This window comes from Drosophila novamexicana, unplaced genomic scaffold (assembly GCF_003285875.2).
Source record: "Drosophila novamexicana strain 15010-1031.04,08,12 unplaced genomic scaffold, DnovRS2.1 tig00001583-arrow-arrow-pilon, whole genome shotgun sequence".
Classification (NCBI taxonomy): Eukaryota; Metazoa; Arthropoda; class Insecta; order Diptera; family Drosophilidae; genus Drosophila; species Drosophila novamexicana.
This window is the reverse complement of record NW_020824868.1, coordinates 422,369-439,046: the sequence shown is the minus strand read 5'-3', so window position 1 is coordinate 439,046 and position 16,678 is coordinate 422,369. Positions and strand designations below refer to the sequence as shown.

General features: G+C 41.6%; 2 protein-coding genes across 2 annotated transcripts; both read left to right on the top strand.

Annotated features, from left to right (window-relative positions):
* The first annotated feature begins 8,374 nt into the window (after positions 1-8,374).
* Positions 8,375-10,116, top strand: LOC115768058 (cAMP-specific 3',5'-cyclic phosphodiesterase-like). Its single transcript, XM_030712499.1, has 5 exons — positions 8,375-8,452; positions 8,572-8,784; positions 9,061-9,372; positions 9,559-9,846; positions 10,006-10,116. Exons 1-5 carry the CDS (start codon positions 8,375-8,377, stop codon positions 10,114-10,116), a joined length of 1,002 nt encoding a protein of 333 aa, XP_030568359.1.
* Positions 10,117-14,955: 4,839 nt separating this feature from the next.
* On the top strand, positions 14,956-16,314 carry LOC115768045 (extensin). Its single transcript, XM_030712467.1, has 3 exons — positions 14,956-15,107; positions 15,208-16,073; positions 16,133-16,314. Exons 1-3 carry the CDS (start codon positions 14,956-14,958, stop codon positions 16,312-16,314), a joined length of 1,200 nt encoding a protein of 399 aa, XP_030568327.1.
* The last annotated feature ends 364 nt before the right edge of the window (positions 16,315-16,678 follow it).

The window sequence follows — 16,678 nt, the reverse complement described above, 5'->3', positions numbered from 1 at the left end:
ATCCCAACACCAAAGTGTGGAAACGTAAGAAATAATAATAAGTTAAGCAAATTGGGTGCGTTATTATTTAGTATACACAGAAGGCAAAACGCGAGTTGCGATGGCTACGACATGCTCTATAAGCAAAGCTAAATTTAACTAAAACTTTTTTGCTCTCAAACAATGTTTTGACAGACGTGATTCAAGTTTATAAACTCACATAAACGTTGCTTAAATTTTATATATATATTTTGAGATGAGTGAAGCAGTCACTCAGGCAACTCAACAGGAAGGTTGCCGGTTCAAAACTCATTCTAGTGTAGCTTATATAACTATGTAACTATGTAACTTTTACAACCTCTATTCAGCTAGTACAACCGCCAATCTTAAGGACATATGTAACTGACACAGAAACTTCTCCTACTTATTCGGCTACACCATTTCATTAGCTGGCTTTATAATGGCGTAATGATTGCCTTGCTTGGGGTCTAACAAGGCTTGTTCTATGCCTTAATCTATGAACACGGAACCACACTTACTTGTTGCTGCTTCTGTCCCTCTCCATCTATTGCTCTCCCTTCACACTTTGATGGTATTCCAGCGGGTGCCATTGTTTGTGGTGGCCCTATAACAAGCCGCGCAAAGAAAATAACAAAAAAAAAAAATAAATAAAATAAATAAAACAGTAAGAATGTTCTAGTCATGAGTGTATGACCAAAAGATGCCCTGTGAGGCTATATGGAATTGAATGTAAATCAATTTGAATCCGGAGTGGTTCGAACGCAATCCTAATCTTTAAGAAACTCCTTTTGGAGTAATTGAAAACCTTGTTTATATCTTAGTTTTTCACATTGCTTTGATATGAAAAACAATTTAGTTTCGATAAGCTAAAAAAAATAGGCATGTGCAAGAAATATACTTTTGAAAATTGTAAAATTCAGCGAAACCAGGCTCAAACCAAAACCTGGGTTCACAGAAAAAAACACTACCGCAAACCGAACTCAAAGGAAACCCAATTTTTTCAAATAGCGAGTTCAGCCAAAAAAATGTTGTTTGCTGAATTTAAAGCTTATAATGTATAAGTTAGACTAGCTTAATATACCCTTTTACGCATGCCCATGATTAAAAGGTATACAAATCCGAACACGCCGTGCTGTGATCTGTGTAGATATATCTACTGTATGTTTTGTTGTGGTTGCTGCTGTCACTGCTTACAAATCCGCGGACTTTATGCTTGAAGTATTTGCAAATAAGAAGTACGGCACAATTTTCCCAAAAATTTGACAGCTCAACAATGACAACAAACAAAAAAAGAAAACAAAATGGAAAAAAAGAAAAGAAAAGACCCAAAGACACCGACAAGACAAACAAGGAGCAAGCTGCGTAATTGTGTGGTTCTTGTGTCAGCAGGAGTATGTATGCACACGTTTGTGTTTGATATGCATAATTGTGCTTATACGAGCCAGATGTGAATATATATGTGCACAAATACATGTCAGTGCGTACAGAACGTGTAATAAGGAGGCATTACAATGCGCTACGCACCGTCACGTCAAGCATATCAACATCAGGGTTGTCGCAAGCCTGCGCAATACAGGGTGCTACAATGCAATCTTTTCATGAGCCCGATTGAAAACATGCTTAAAGCTTTTTAAAGTGCTTAAGAAGCTTTATATTTTGTTTAATGAGAGATTTGTTTGAATATATATATTTTTTTTACATGTATTAGAGGCACTCAGACGACGTTGGTGTCGTGACAAATGAATAATGTTGAAAATGGTATCAAAATTGTTTGTGTAATTCGCGCCAACTTTGTATTGAATGACAACCATACGTCAATGCATTCGCAATTTCATATTATTGCTCGTTTCTTTGTAAATAATAAGTTAAAGAAACAAGTAAAATATCGTAAATTTCTGCTGAATTTGAACCAGCGACCTCTTGTTTGTTGGTCCGACGCTCAGACAGTAGTTTGTCTATTCTGCATTTTCCATAACTACTTCTGCTCACTTTCGACCCAAAAGAAAGCTTAAGAAAAAAGTTCAGCTTTCAAGCTGCGTGCTGATTACTCAGTCAATCAATCGGTCAGTCAGACTCTCAAGCTTTTGTATGTTTATTGTATATAGATTGTGCTCTATAGACATAGATTTATTTAATGTGTGCGTCACCCTGTATGAACGAGTGTATTCTTGTATTCACATATTTTCTGTGTCTTTGTGGGCGTGTTCAAGACGAATGTCATTTCCATGCGACTTCCGCTGGCAACAACTTGGCTTTTCTTCTTCTTACCCCCTCCCACCTCCTCCCTAGCGCGCTGCAGCCCAGTCGAACGTCCATCAGCTCCCTCTCGACCGTAGCCCTGCGTTCAGTCTCCTTATTGTGCGGCACACTTTCAGGCTGGTTTACCCGTTTCGCTCGCTTCTCATTATTTGGAAATGGCAGTAGCAGTAGCAGTAGCAGTAACAGCAAAGTCCACAGCAACAGTTGCTGCCATTGTGTTGAATGGTTGCCGTTGTTCTTGTTGTTGTTGTTGCCAGTTGCTCGCGTTGTTCTTTTGTTATTGTTTTCCATTTTTACAACCATTTTTATGTGCTGGAATTGTTGATGGGCTTTGGGCCTTGATGGCTTTGCTTTCGTATAATACTTATTCCAGTAAGTATATTACTCACAAGCACTCACACACAATCACACACGCACACACACATATACATTGATATCTATATTTATATGTATTGTATATGTATATTCAACTTGTTGCTTTTTCATTTCAACTCGCCATTTGCGTTGATTTTTGTTTCGCCTGGCTTCAGGCAACTTTAACCTTTTTTCCCTGGTGTGCATCAAAGTGAAGCGCGGCTATATAATCAAGGCAATCGTTTATGTGCATTTTAAATGGAGGCACTACAATTTCTTATTACCAATCCCCCGTGCTCTTGGCTGTGACTGCGATTGTGACTGCGACTGTGACTGTGACTGCGACTTTAAATGCCATTCGGCGGGTCTGTCAGTTCTTGGCGCGCGTCCAAATTAAATTTGCAATTTGTACGTTAAAAAAATGAATAATTTCAAATGTTTAATAGTAGATTGTAAATTCCATTTGATTTAGCTAACAGCATCAACATTTTCTAAGGCAGCAAAATTAAATTTTAAAAAAACTGCTCGCATTCTATATACCCCCTGTTAAGTCCTATGAGAGCATCAATTTGGCGGAGTCCTTGAGCTCGAGCATGCAATCATTGATATGAATTAAGATTCCAAGATCTTCAGCATAAAATGAAATACTTCAAGCGTATAAATTGCACTTAGGTTTTCGAAGCTTACTTTGAAAATGCTTAGACGTCAAATCTTGATTTTTTAGCTGAGTTCCAAATTAAGCCATGTAATTCAGAGAACCACCTAATTGATAAGTTTAAATCAGTGCATTTTCTCAAGAGAATTTTCGGGAGAATTTTTTGTAATTTAGATCTGAGTAACATTTGTGAGTAGTCGTTTATTTCACTAAAGCGACAAAGACTTGTGTATCTGACTCAATAAAAACAATTCACTGAGCAGAAAACCAACGAAAGTTCTTAAAGGGATGAAATATTTAAAACAAAATGCGCACACAGCAAATGCAAGAAAATTAAAATAAAATTGAATCGAAGACTATTGGTAATTGGTCACGATTTTCGCATGGATTGCAAAATGTTTGCACATAAAAAAATTTTGCTGGAATGGAAATTTTTGTGCAGCTTTTTTCGTAGCTATCGCATAATAGCGTAATACGTTTCTCTGGCCACGCCCACACATTGGCTGCCTTCAATAAGTTTTTAAGAATTGGCTAAACTTTCATTGCACTTAAAGAGTACATTTTGTGTGCTGCGTAGTTAAAGCTGAACTCGATCTGTTTTTGTTTGTTAAGCGTCATCAATTAGAACCAATCAATCAATGTGCATAATTAAATTTCTCATTAGGCGCAGGGCAACAAGTTAAACAGCAACAAAAAGAACATCAACAACAACTGCTCAAAGCCACAGGCAATCATCAATTGAAGTTCATGTTTCTTTCTCTGGCATACAATAATATATTATATATGTATGTGTTTACAGGAGCAGCTCTCTGATGCAGACACATTTTTATTCCATTGTTGCCACGCCCAGATGCCGCATGTACCATGTTTACATTTATAGCTGCCCATTAATTGCTGCGTATCCGTTGACGTCTTCATTTCTGATTGATTCATGCTGTTCCATTGTTTTTCTTGGCTTTTTTTCCACCTTGACTTGTAATGGCTTTCGCTTGCCAAACGTTGCAAGTCCGGCAGATGAATTTCGTTAAAGTCAAGCAAAATATAAATAACTAGCGGGTATAGCCCGGCCTTGCCCGTGGCACGTATGCTATAAAGTCAATGTTCTCAAAAAGCTTTGAAAATTACTTTGAAACTGAACGGACGATAATCAACAACTTTCATACAAACGTTTTCTGCCATTTTACTACTGTTGCGAGTGGAATTTCCCAAATCGCTGAAACACGTTTTCATTATATTCTAATGTAGAGTTTTGAAAATAGGTTTGATTCAAATCGGACACAACCCTAAATTCACAAAACAAAAATCTTTAAAATGCACTTCCCACCGAAGGAGCTTTCCCGAAACCGCGCCTTAACGTGCACCTCCATCACATAAGGTTACTATAGTACAAATTTTAGCCTTCTAGCTGTTACTGTTTGGGCTGTGCGTTGATCACCAATCAGTCAGTCAGTCAATCAGTCAGTCCATCAAGACAAACATTTTTATATATAGAGATAACAACATAGCGTATGCTAGGACTTCCTGCTAGCCTGTGCTCATATTTGATATATCAAATAATTAAAGTCTGATATATTCTGTGACAAGGTAAATAAAGCACAGCTGAATCGCCTGACCCTGCTGCTGGTATTGATAAATAATTGCATTCTTTATGGTCGGAAAGATGTTTATAAATCCCGTTGTATACGATTTTAATTGGTACAGGGTACTTGACAAATTTGATTCACCTGTTTCTGTCACAGCTACAGCGGGTTGTCTCAGACCTGCGCAAAGTACCGAAATGCTCCCTGGGGCGCCGCTCAATGGAGAAACATTTAAAGTGCCATTCTGACCCGCATATATGACTAAAGTGCAGCTCAGGCACACGCCATAAGGTCGAGGCCGTTATATTAACTCATATAAGTACTCACGTTTATGTTAATAGGCTGGTCCAGAGAGTTAACGGGAATTTGGCCGTTTCTGGCAAAAACTGCCCAAAGTGCTTGGCATCAAAATCTGTGGCAAATGACGCGGTTTAAAAAGCATAGCAAAATATGAGAAATACTTTAAAGTAATGACCAAACTGACCTGCTTTCGACAATCTATACTGCGTTGCTTTAAAAAGTATTTTTATTGAGCGCTTGTGGCTAAAGTGGACCCATTGCATTCCCATCAAACGAGCTGGCATCGTTTAATATACACTCCAATATAGTGTTCAAATGAATGACAGTTTCGATGTGTGCACATTAATCAATAAAAAAACACGTATCGAATTGAGAGAAATCCACTTGGCGCAGCATAACTTGAATTTAACACAACGCTTATCACGCATCCGCCGCATTGTACAGTCAAATATTTAGTCCTGCACATATAACACACACACACACGCGCGGGCGCTCGTGTATTTGAGTGGAAGGAAGTGCCATCAATTCGCAGCGAATTGCAGCAGAGCTCTCAAATTATTTGCCATCAAATTCTATTGATTTATTAATGCCGCTCATCATTCGACAGTTCCCATAAAGTTGACAACGTTATCCGTGGCCATATCGAATGTTCACCGGGCACCCGCATTGCACACATTAATTTTAAAAATGTCTCAATAAAAATCAATATCAAATATATTTTGTACTTTATGGCTTTATTAAGGTATCGTCGCTTTGGCAATAAAAAATAAAGATTGTCGCATTGCCCTCGAGTGAAATTCGTTTGAAATTGTTTTCTATACAAGTTTTTGGCCAATAACTTGCAAAAGGCTGTACATTATATGGTATATAATAAAAAATATTTATATTATAGATGTATACTGCGAAATATTGTTAAACTTTAAAGGGTATTTTCACAGTAACCGTTAAAGTAAATGGACATTTTTTAAAAATTCTTTAATTTGCGATGCCAAATCATGTTAAACAGTTGCCTCAAAAAAGGGTGCTGAAAATGCATTTCTTTTTTTGTTGCTCGATGTTTTAAATTGCCTTCTCTCTACTTTTTTTCTACTCACTATTTTAGCTATGTGCTCTCTTTCTCTCTCTCTCTTTCATTACACTCCCGCATTTAACGCCCTTCTATGCAACTTTCATTTGCTCAAGTAATGCTCATTGCTTAAGTGAAGCCTTTTTTCGAGTTGTCTAAAGTTTTGAGTGCTCTTAAACAAATGACAAATTGCTCTTGTTTATTATACATATTTAGTCATTAAATAATGTCGTCTGGCTGGCGCCGTAGCCCATTGAATGCAAATTGTTCCATTTGTTTGCTTAGCTCTTAAATTGAAAAGGTCTCTGCCACATTTTTGATATTACCACAAAAAATGCTGAAGCATATGTGTAGCTTCAGGTAAACAATAAGCCAAGTGTCATTCAGGAATGCAGCAGTTTTGGCCAAGTGTTGTTCTTTTGCTCCGTGTGTGCTGTTGTTGAAAACTTGATCAAATAGTTGTGCACACACTTGGGTCTGTTAGACAGCTCATTTAGCTCGCACGCCCGAGAGTATGCTTCACAATTTTAATAATTTATTAAGGTAAAACCATTTTTGGCTTTTTAACGTAAATTGACATTGAGTGGCAAGTGAAATATGGGTTCTTTTTGCTATTGTCGCTGATGTAGTTGTCGTTGTAGCTGCTCTCGTTGCTGTCTATGGCAAGTTGTTGAACCCATTCACCTGAGCTCGTGTTGGTGTTGCAATTGTTTTTTTTGCCTAACACATCGCTTGACGTATCTATGGAAACTCTGACAGTTGTTTTTTGTGTTGCCTGCCAACAAGTTTTCGGCTTTTAGCTTCAATCTCTCGACTGTGGTTTGGCCTGAGTGCGCACTTGCGTTAAGTTGGCTTGGTTTGACTTCTGGTCTTGGCTAATGGCTCATTCAGCTGCTAATAGAATTATGTACAATTGTACAAAGATCAACTTGAATATAAGCAGCTCGCTAATATGTAGCTGGAAGATGTTATTTTCTAGGCGAACAGCTAGTCCAATTGCTGAACATTTAACCAATTGTATAAATATTTATACATTTGTTGCAAAATAAACGGAGCGCATTTCTTATATACTGTTTTTAGCTGCATATGTTTTAATTTAGACTTGTCTTAAGTTAAAATTGAAATTAAATAAATTGCTATTATCCAATTGGACATATGCCTTATATAAATTAAAATAAGTTATTTTCATTGCTTTTATTCGGACTCAGTAAAATGATGTTTACTTTGTCATTTATTTATATTTCTGAATAAATAGTCTTAAGGTTTTGTAAACCTATTCAAAATATTCATGCTCCTGCAGTCCTGTGAATGAATCAATATATTCCTCTTGATAGTCAAAACCATTATGATGCACATCCTGATTGGGATAGTCCGCCACCCTGAAGTGGGAGTACATCAGCAGCCAGGGCAGCAGCAGCCACCAGGTGAACCCCGAACTCGTCCCACTTAAGAGACTTAAGCTCCCAATTGGGCACATTTAGTTGTCGCTGCGGGTGAGCTGTCAATGATACCAACTCGAGCTGGTCCCATAAATGAGAGCGCATGAACGGCTCTGTGTCCCTTATGTGGGTCAGTTTGTGCAGCTGCCTTTGGGGTTGAGCAAACTGCTTTATACACACATACATACATACATACTTACATACATACAATGCTCAGAATGTGTCTAACCCATATTTATGTTAGCTGGGGAAAAGCATTCCTTTGTTGCATACTTTAAGGCGATGCTGATATTTTCTGCCGGTATTCTGAGTGATTTTTTTTTTATTAGAAATTCAACTGTGATTGAGCGCTTGACCCGGGCTAAATGCACACAATACCCAACAATATTCAATAACAAATATTATTTTAGGAAGAGAAAAAATTATGATTATAATAATAAATATAATAAAGAGCACATATTAACCCTAGCCGAGGCCCAAAGAATAAACACAACAGCAAAAATAAAGGTTAGGGGGTATTTGTTGCGCTCGTAACTAATCCAAATTGTTTAATTGCTTAAACTTATCAATTGAAATTAAATAATAATATTAAAATAACTAATCAAATGTCTGCATTTACCTCTTTCATTGCAGGCCAAGAACTGAGCGCCAAGTGGAGTGAAATTATGCTGTTGCCTGCGCCGCGAATTGTAGCTTAAGTGGGCGTGGCGTGGTATTCATGATGCGACTGGCGAAGCTGACGCAAAGCTTAACGCTCAAAAATGCAACGCAAAAGTGCACGGATCCGTCGCACGCCAAGGTTGACAGGGGCAGGGGCGGGCAACGAACTCAACTCTTAAAATCGATTCCACTTTTTTGTTTAACTAAATGCATGTCTTTGGCCTCATTGTTACTTAAGTCGTTCTCTTTTGCACGCAGCGTCACGGGAGCAGCAGCAGCAACGGTGCGGGGCAGAGTATTGGTAGCGGCGCCAACGTTAACGGCCTGGCGGCCACAGCGACAGCGGCAAGAAGCAGCAGCAGCAGCGGCGGAAGCGGCACCGGCACCGGCTCCGGAAGTGGCAGTGGCAGTGGCAACACCAACAGCAGCAAGCGCAAGTCAAAGCCAAGGACAAAGTGTTTCGGTGGCACAGTGTTTCGCTGTTGCCTACCTTGTCGCGGGGGCGGCTCCGCAGCCCCCGCCACAAGTCCGCCCCAAACACCCGCGCAGACACCGGACGAACTGAAAACGAAGACACAGCCAGCAATTCCAGAGACGCAGGCACAGAGCGAGCTGCCGCAGCAGCAGAAGCAACAGCAGCAGCAGCAACTATTAGACACAGACTTGGAGGCTTGTCGTGCGGGCGAGAAGAAGCATTCGCTTGCTGATACGATTGGCACCTCGGTGACCACGCCCATATCTCTAAAGACACTCATCAACGACGTTGACGAGGACTTAGAGCAACAGCTGACCGCAGCGGACATTGCAGCCGCCAGCTTGGCCAGCGGTTTGGTAGCCAGGCGCGCCGAGCCCGAAACTCTCAGTGACGCTAGCGTCTCACCCACCGTGGTGGTGCTGCAGCTGTCCAGCACTGTGACAGCTAGCACAGCGCCCAGCCTGACCCTGCCGGAAGCGACCAGCCTGACGACAGTAACCACTGCAGTGGCGCCAACAGCAACGCTGCTAGCCACAACCACCAGCGTTTCCTCAGCATCGCCGTCGCCCAGCGCCGTCTACACAGTTAATCAGCAGTCCAGCAGCAGCAGCAGCGCTGCAGGAGCAACAACAGCTGCAGCTGCAGGAGCAGCAGCAGCAGCAGGTGGACAGCGTTGCAGCTGTCAGCCGCAGACCTCACCACTGCCGCACATTAAAGAAGAGGAGGAATCCGAGCATCAGCAACAGCTGCAACACGCCAACAACCGTCAGTTGGGGAACAGCAGCCCGATCAAGGGTCTTGAGGAACCGCTGCCGCCCATTACCATTGCAGGTGGCGGATATTGCGGCAGCTGCGAGAGTGTGCATCACAGTTCGGGCACCTCATCCTCGGCAACGGCTGGCGGCAGCGCGCAGCCAGAGTACGGCGGCGCCTCGACGCCCTCACCGCGCATAAAGCTCAAATTTCGTAAGCCGCACAAATCGTGTTGGTCGCGTATTGTGCTCACACCGATTGGCAGCACCGGCGGCGGCGGTGGCGGTGGCTCATCCTCGGCCACAGTTATTGGCAGCAATTCAAACGAGACTTTGGCCTCAAGCGGCAGCACCGGCAACACCACCACCAATACCAACAACAGCAGCAGCGTCAGCGTCGCTGCCCATCATCGCTTGGCCTCGTCTTCCGCCTCGGCACTCGCCTCGCATCCCAGCAACTCGCAGCTGCTGCCCACCACCAAAATGCAGGCCGAACAGGGCTCAATCGGTGATCTCCAAAAGTATCACAGTCGCTACCTGAAGAACCGTCGTCACACCCTGGCCAATGTCCGGTAAGTAGACAGCCAATCAATATCTATATTTAAGTAGCTGGTATATCCAGCCCTGTCCGGTCCAAGTTCTTTGCATTAAATTTTCCCCTTTGCTCAAGAAGAGGTGAATTTATACCAAATGAATTTACGGAATCTTTGCAAATTAACTCATATCCCAGTTTCGCCCGTTCAACCACATTTTCTATCCAAGAAGGGAATCGTTGACAATGCAAAAAGTGTGAAACATCTCTTAAATGCATATGATAATATTCGAGCTATGCTTAGAAAACATTTCTAAATCTAATATCGATATTTATCGATATCATTGAAATCGAAATCGATATCAAGGCGGACATGGCTGGACTTACTCAGCTCGTCGTCGAGATCCAGAATGTACATATACTTAATGGAGTCGAAGATGATTACCTGTCCCCCTCTGCCCGCATCCAAAGAGTTTATGGCATTGAAGTCTACTCAGAATTCTTCTCTAGCAAATGCCTTTATGTTTAAAGCTTGAGTATGTATGCTTTAACATAGAATGTGTTTGAGTTTTATAATATTTCAATTCAAGCAAAAAGTCTTAAAAGTTTTATAGCATTGTGTGCCCAACAGTGTTGTGAAATGCAGCGAACATTACTTACGAGCTAATTACTTGGCCAACAAGAGCTTAAGGTCTCCTTTATAATTCAGTGTTGCGAATTTTGCCAAGCCTGTAAATAAAAGCTTTAATGCCAAGTGGAAAAGCAGCTTGAAAGATTTTACATTGTATTTTCGTTCAAATATATATTGTGCTCGCTTTTGAAATACCTTTTTTTAAAGATGTCGGCGTGTCAGACTAGCAAGCGAGAAGTCGACGGTTCAACGCCATTGTTATGAACTATTATTGTGGCGGGTAATTTTCAATGAGTGAAGTATATAAAACCGCGGAAATGGAGTCGTTCATTGTGTTTAAGCATTGCCTTTTCAAATGCGTTGGGCGGAGGGGTGATGGAGATGGGAAGCTCGCGGTTACAAAGATGCTTGTTGGAAATTATAAGTCGAAACGCACGCGGTTAAAGTCGCGTTGTGAAATGCTAGTAAATTATAAAATAAATAATGCTCCAAGCGAAAGTTTGATGAAAACTTCCAGTCTTACGCAACACTTAAAGTGACGCCTACAGTTATGCAATACTTTTTTGCACAGCTTCTGCTGCTGCTTGCTTCTGGCATTGTGTTGACTTTGGCCTTTAAAATTGACTATGAACAGCTCGCGCCGCTATTTAAAAAAATAAAACAAAAAAAAACTGGAAAGGCGAAGGCAAGAGAGAAAGAAAGAATACCAAAACAACAAAACCAAAACGAAAGCAAATAACATGAAAATAAACGGAATACAAACAAACGCAACAATATTATTATTTAATTTGTCAATATTTAGACAAATGCGGTGGCGGCTGCTTAAAGCCAGACTCATATATTTTTTTTATCTTGTCGCAACGAAACGCGTCAACTCTACACGCATTTGTGTGCCGGCTACGTGGCGTATGCGCTATTTATCCCTGAAAACCAAACAAATGAAAGAACACTGCACAACGAACTTGGCTCAAAAGTTTGAGAACCAGCCAATTAGCGACTTACAATCAAATCAATTTGCAGTTAGTCAACTTAATCGAATCGACAAAGTTAAGTGACACAAACTTTGGCCCGAACACTGACATCAGGGCAGACCACAACAGCCGGAAGCCATAGACAGTAGAATACAGACACAGACTCAGTAATTGAGTCGGCTTCACCTGTATTGTATGTCTGGCACAAAGGCTGCGTAGTTAGGGCCAACAAAAAAAAAAAAGAAAATCCCAATGCATAATTGAATATGTTTTGACAATAATATCGCCAAATGAACCGAATGGACCCCGCTTCACATTTGTAAATTGAATAAATAAATTGCATAAATTTTGCAAAAGCCTCTCTGATTATTTCTGCAGCAAATCAATATATTTATTTGTTTGACTTTTGTTTATTATTTGGCATGTGCAGGCTTTCTGTTGTTGTTGATTTAAGCTTTACACAATTTCCAATGAACTGCAATTATGCTTCTCTTTTTTTGTCGATATGGAAAATTGAAAATTGAAAATTAATGGAAAAAACAAATGAAAATGTTTCAATTAAATAAGAATTAACGCATCAATTGAATTTCGTTTATTTTATATTGTTGCAATTAGAGCACGTACAATTTACTTTTCATATGCTTGGCTGCTAAATACCCTGCATTTATTGCTTAAGTGCCCTAATACGACGTTATATTTTGTTGCTTACTCAAAGTTGTTTACTCAAGGTCGAGTCGTAGAAATATTTTAGTTATGCCCTTCTCAACAACTGGGCTACTGAATTCCAAGTAGATTTTAACATATGCATATTAATTCTCATACATCAAATGCAGCACAAGTTCAACTTTTATTTATTTTTTTTCTTTTTTTTCGCCTGTATAAAATCAAGTATATTTTTATTACGCGCGAATCCTGATGCAGTCGACCGCAATCCACCTCGCAGCACTTGTGAGTGGAGAGCTTGCACATGCAGAATGCCAAAAAATTGAAATTTCGTGAGCTAGTTAATTGAAACGAAAAAATTCGATAGCCGAAAAGAGTTCAATGTCAGATATCATGGCTTGTTGGTCAAGGCCGCGTCAGCGAGATTCGCATTCAGGGCCGGCTAGAAATCCTTGGGAGGATAGCACGGGTGTGCTTTTTGATTGAGATATTGTTACAGATGAAGCTCTCGGCCCGCTCTCGACTGTCTTTTCAAAAAGGCTTCTCAGAAAACTGACAAGTTCCCCCTTACCTCAGACTTACTCAGTCAAAACCTTGAGTTTGGTTGGAAAATCTTTACCTGGATCTTTTGTTTAATCACAAATTTGAATAACTAGTTTTCGTTTCAATCAAAGCTTTTAATATTCATAATTTAGATCCAAAAAAAAAGAAAGATTTTGATAATTTCAAATAGGATACAACACAATCGTTCAATATAATCCAGCAGTTCAGTGATTTAGTTTAGCCGCGTCTTCTGTTCCTAAGAGCGCGAACATTGTTGTTGTTCGCACGTCTATTGTTGTTTGTTGCGCGCCTGTTGTTGTTGCGTCTGGTGTTGTTATTGCGCCTGTTATTGTTGTTGTTGCGTCTGGTGCTGTTGTTGCGCCTGTTGTTGTTATTGCGCCTGTTGCTATTTTGCCTGCGCCTGTTGTTGTTGCTGGCGTTTGGTCGGCGAATGGGTGTTCTACGTGTTGTTCTGCGCACCGGCGCCTTAGTTGTCTCCTCCTCATCCGTGCCCTCCGTATCCGTATCCGTATCCGTATCTATGTCTGTATCAGTGCCTGAGTCAGTGTCAACGTTGGACTCGGTGCCGGTTTCAGTGTCGGTGTCGGTGCCGCTCTCGCTGCCGCTGTCAACTTCAGTATAATCATCCGTGGAGCCCGATTCTTCAGCATCGTCATAGGCAATTTCAGTATCTTCGGTGGTCTGTGCGGCCGCAGATGAGGCCCACAGGCAGAGGCAGGCCAAAAGCAGGAAACGCGAGCTGAACTTCATTATGTTAATCTTCCAAATGTCAACCTCAAATTGTCGAAATTGCAGAAGCTGCCAGCCACTTTTATAGCCAGCAGTTAATCTAAAGGCGTCAAGCATTTGTCAAATCCCAAAGCCTTTATTTGCTCAACTTGCGAGATTATAAATATGTGAATAGAACGATACACTTTGAAATTGGGTATGGAAAAACTCCATACAATGATCAGGTGATCAAAACAATTGAGTATTAATGAAACCGACAGCTGTGCGAATTGATTCATATGCACACAAATAAAAAATTTGAGAAGAACAATCATCATTAAAGTCATAATATGTTTGGGCTATGTTTGCTGCTTAAATAAAAACGAATTCATTTGTTTTTGAAATGTATAACACATTCTTTGGATTTCAATTTAAACTTGTGGCTGTCGGCCACGCTTTTCCTGCTAGTCAGTTAATTTAAAGTACTCCCAATATTTGCAGAATATAGTAAAATTTAGTGATACAGCACTTTCTTAGAATTCACTTGTGTCAATATTAAATAGTTTGCCGGACTAACTCAAAGACTGACTTGATGGTGATCAATGCACAGCCTAAACGCTAAGGGTTAGGAAGCTTGCATTCGAATCAAAATAGGGTTTTTAAAAATCCGGCTTTTTAGCATGAGTAATCGGTGGTCAAGGTATAAAAAAAAACAAGTCGGACCAGCAAGCGTGAGGTCACCGGCTTTGACTTTGTATCTGGTGGGAATGGCATAATAATTATAGGGACCACTTGCATTTGAAGCAATATTCATATGAGATGAACGATGTTGCGGTTGTTCCTACTACTGCGACTACTACTTATTATATTATATGGCGCTGTTCTTTACTTTGACATCGCAACAATTTCTTCAAGCAACAACTTTCCTAACCCCTGGAACCCAATCCTTTGATGCTCGGATCATTTACAGTCTGGGGCAGTCAATAGGCGAACTGTTTATATATTAATAACATAAAATAACATCGCCATCTGTCATTAAGTCAACTGGCGAATATACCGAGATCCAAAAATGGAAACAGACCTCTATGGGTCACTGCCTGAGGATGAAAATAACTCTGTTGCCCCCAAAGTCGAAAAGGCCAGCCTTTGACTGCCCTGCCTGCAATTGCTATATAAAAGTTGCAACAGCCGAACAAGAGCAACAGTTACCTCAACTGCTCTACGATGCGCATCTTCTGGTTGTTCGGCTTATTGACAGCTCTTCTGGTGTCCCAAGGGCCTGGGGGCGGCGAGGCCAGCTGTGGGTGTGAAATTACAACGACGCCGTGTCCTACGACAACGACGCCATGTCCTACGACAACGACGCCGTGTCCTACGACAACGACGCCGTGTCCTACGACAACGACGCCGTGTCCTACGACAACGACGCCGTGTCCTACGACAACGACGCCATGTCCTACGACAACAACACGGTGTCCAACGACCACAAAGAAACCGTGTGAAACGACGAAGAAGCCGACTCCTCCAACAGAGAAACCGACAAACCCACCGACAAAGAAGCCCACTCCTACTACAGAAAAACCATGTGAAACAACCAGGAAGCCGACTCCTCCAACAGAGAAACCGACAAAACCACCGACGAAGAAGCCCACTCCTACGACAGAAAAACCATGTGAAACAACCAGGAAGCCGACTCCTCCAACAGAGAAACCGACAAAACCACCGACGAAGAAGCCGACTCCTCCAACAGAGAAACCGACAAAACCACCGACGAAGAAGCCGACTCCTCCAACAGAGAAACCGACAAAACCACCGACAAAGAAGCCCACTCCTACGACAGAGAAACCATGTGAAACGACAAAGAAGCCGACTCCTCCAACAGAGAAACCGACAAACCCACCGACAAAGAAGCCGACTCCTCCAACAGAGAAACCGACAAAACCACCGACAAAGAAGCCGACTCCTCCAACAGAGAAACCGACAAACCCACCGACAAAGAAGCCGACTCCTCCAACAGAGAAACCATGTGAAACGACAAAGAAGCCGACTCCTCCAACAGAGAAACCGACAAAACCACCGACAAAGAAGCCGACTCCTCCAACAGAGAAACCGACAAACCCACCGACAAAGAAGCCCACTCCTACGACAGAGAAACCATGTGAAACGACAAAGAAGCCCACTCCTCCAACAGAGAAACCGACAAACCCACCGACTAAGAAGCCCACTCCTACGACAGAAAAACCATGTGAAACGACCAAGAAGCCCACTCCTCCAACAGAGAAACCGACAAACCCACCGACACAGAAGCCGACTCCTCCAACAGAGAAACCGACAAACCCACCGACAAAGAAGCCCACTCCTCCAACAGAGAAACCGACAAACCCACCGACAAAGAAGCCCACTCCTCCAACAAAGAAACCATGTAAAACGACGAAGAAGCCAAGACCACCGACTAAGAAACCATGTAGAACGACAAGGAAGCCCCGCCCACCAACAAAGAAACCATGTAAAACGACTAAGAAGCCCCATCATACAACAAAGAAACCGTGTGGAACGACAAGGAAGCAGCACCATACCACAAAGAAACCGTGTGCACCGACGAAGAAACCGAATCCTACCCCGAAGAAACCGTGCGCTACAACGAAGAAGCCGTGTGCCCCGACGAAGAAACCGTGTGGTCCGACAAAGAAACCCCAGAAACCTAAAACTTGTAAGCCCAAATGTAAGACTCATCGCCCAACAAAGAATCGTAAGCCATCAAAAACTCCACGACCAAAATGTAAAAATCTCCGTCCACTACAGAAATGTCCCCAGAAAACTGCACCACCGAAATGTAAGAAAGCCACCACAAAAAAATGTCCTTCACCAAAACAACCGCCAGCCTGCCGTAAACCGCTTCCCCGACGACCTATCAGAAAAGCGACTCCTCCACCACCACCAAGACGCAGACCAGCTGATCGACGACCACAAGGAAATCGATGAGGGCACACTGAACGGGACTGTTTGAAATACTTTGATTACCTTATACTTTTTTGTTAACCTGTTTTTTTTTCTTATGACATTGTTGAA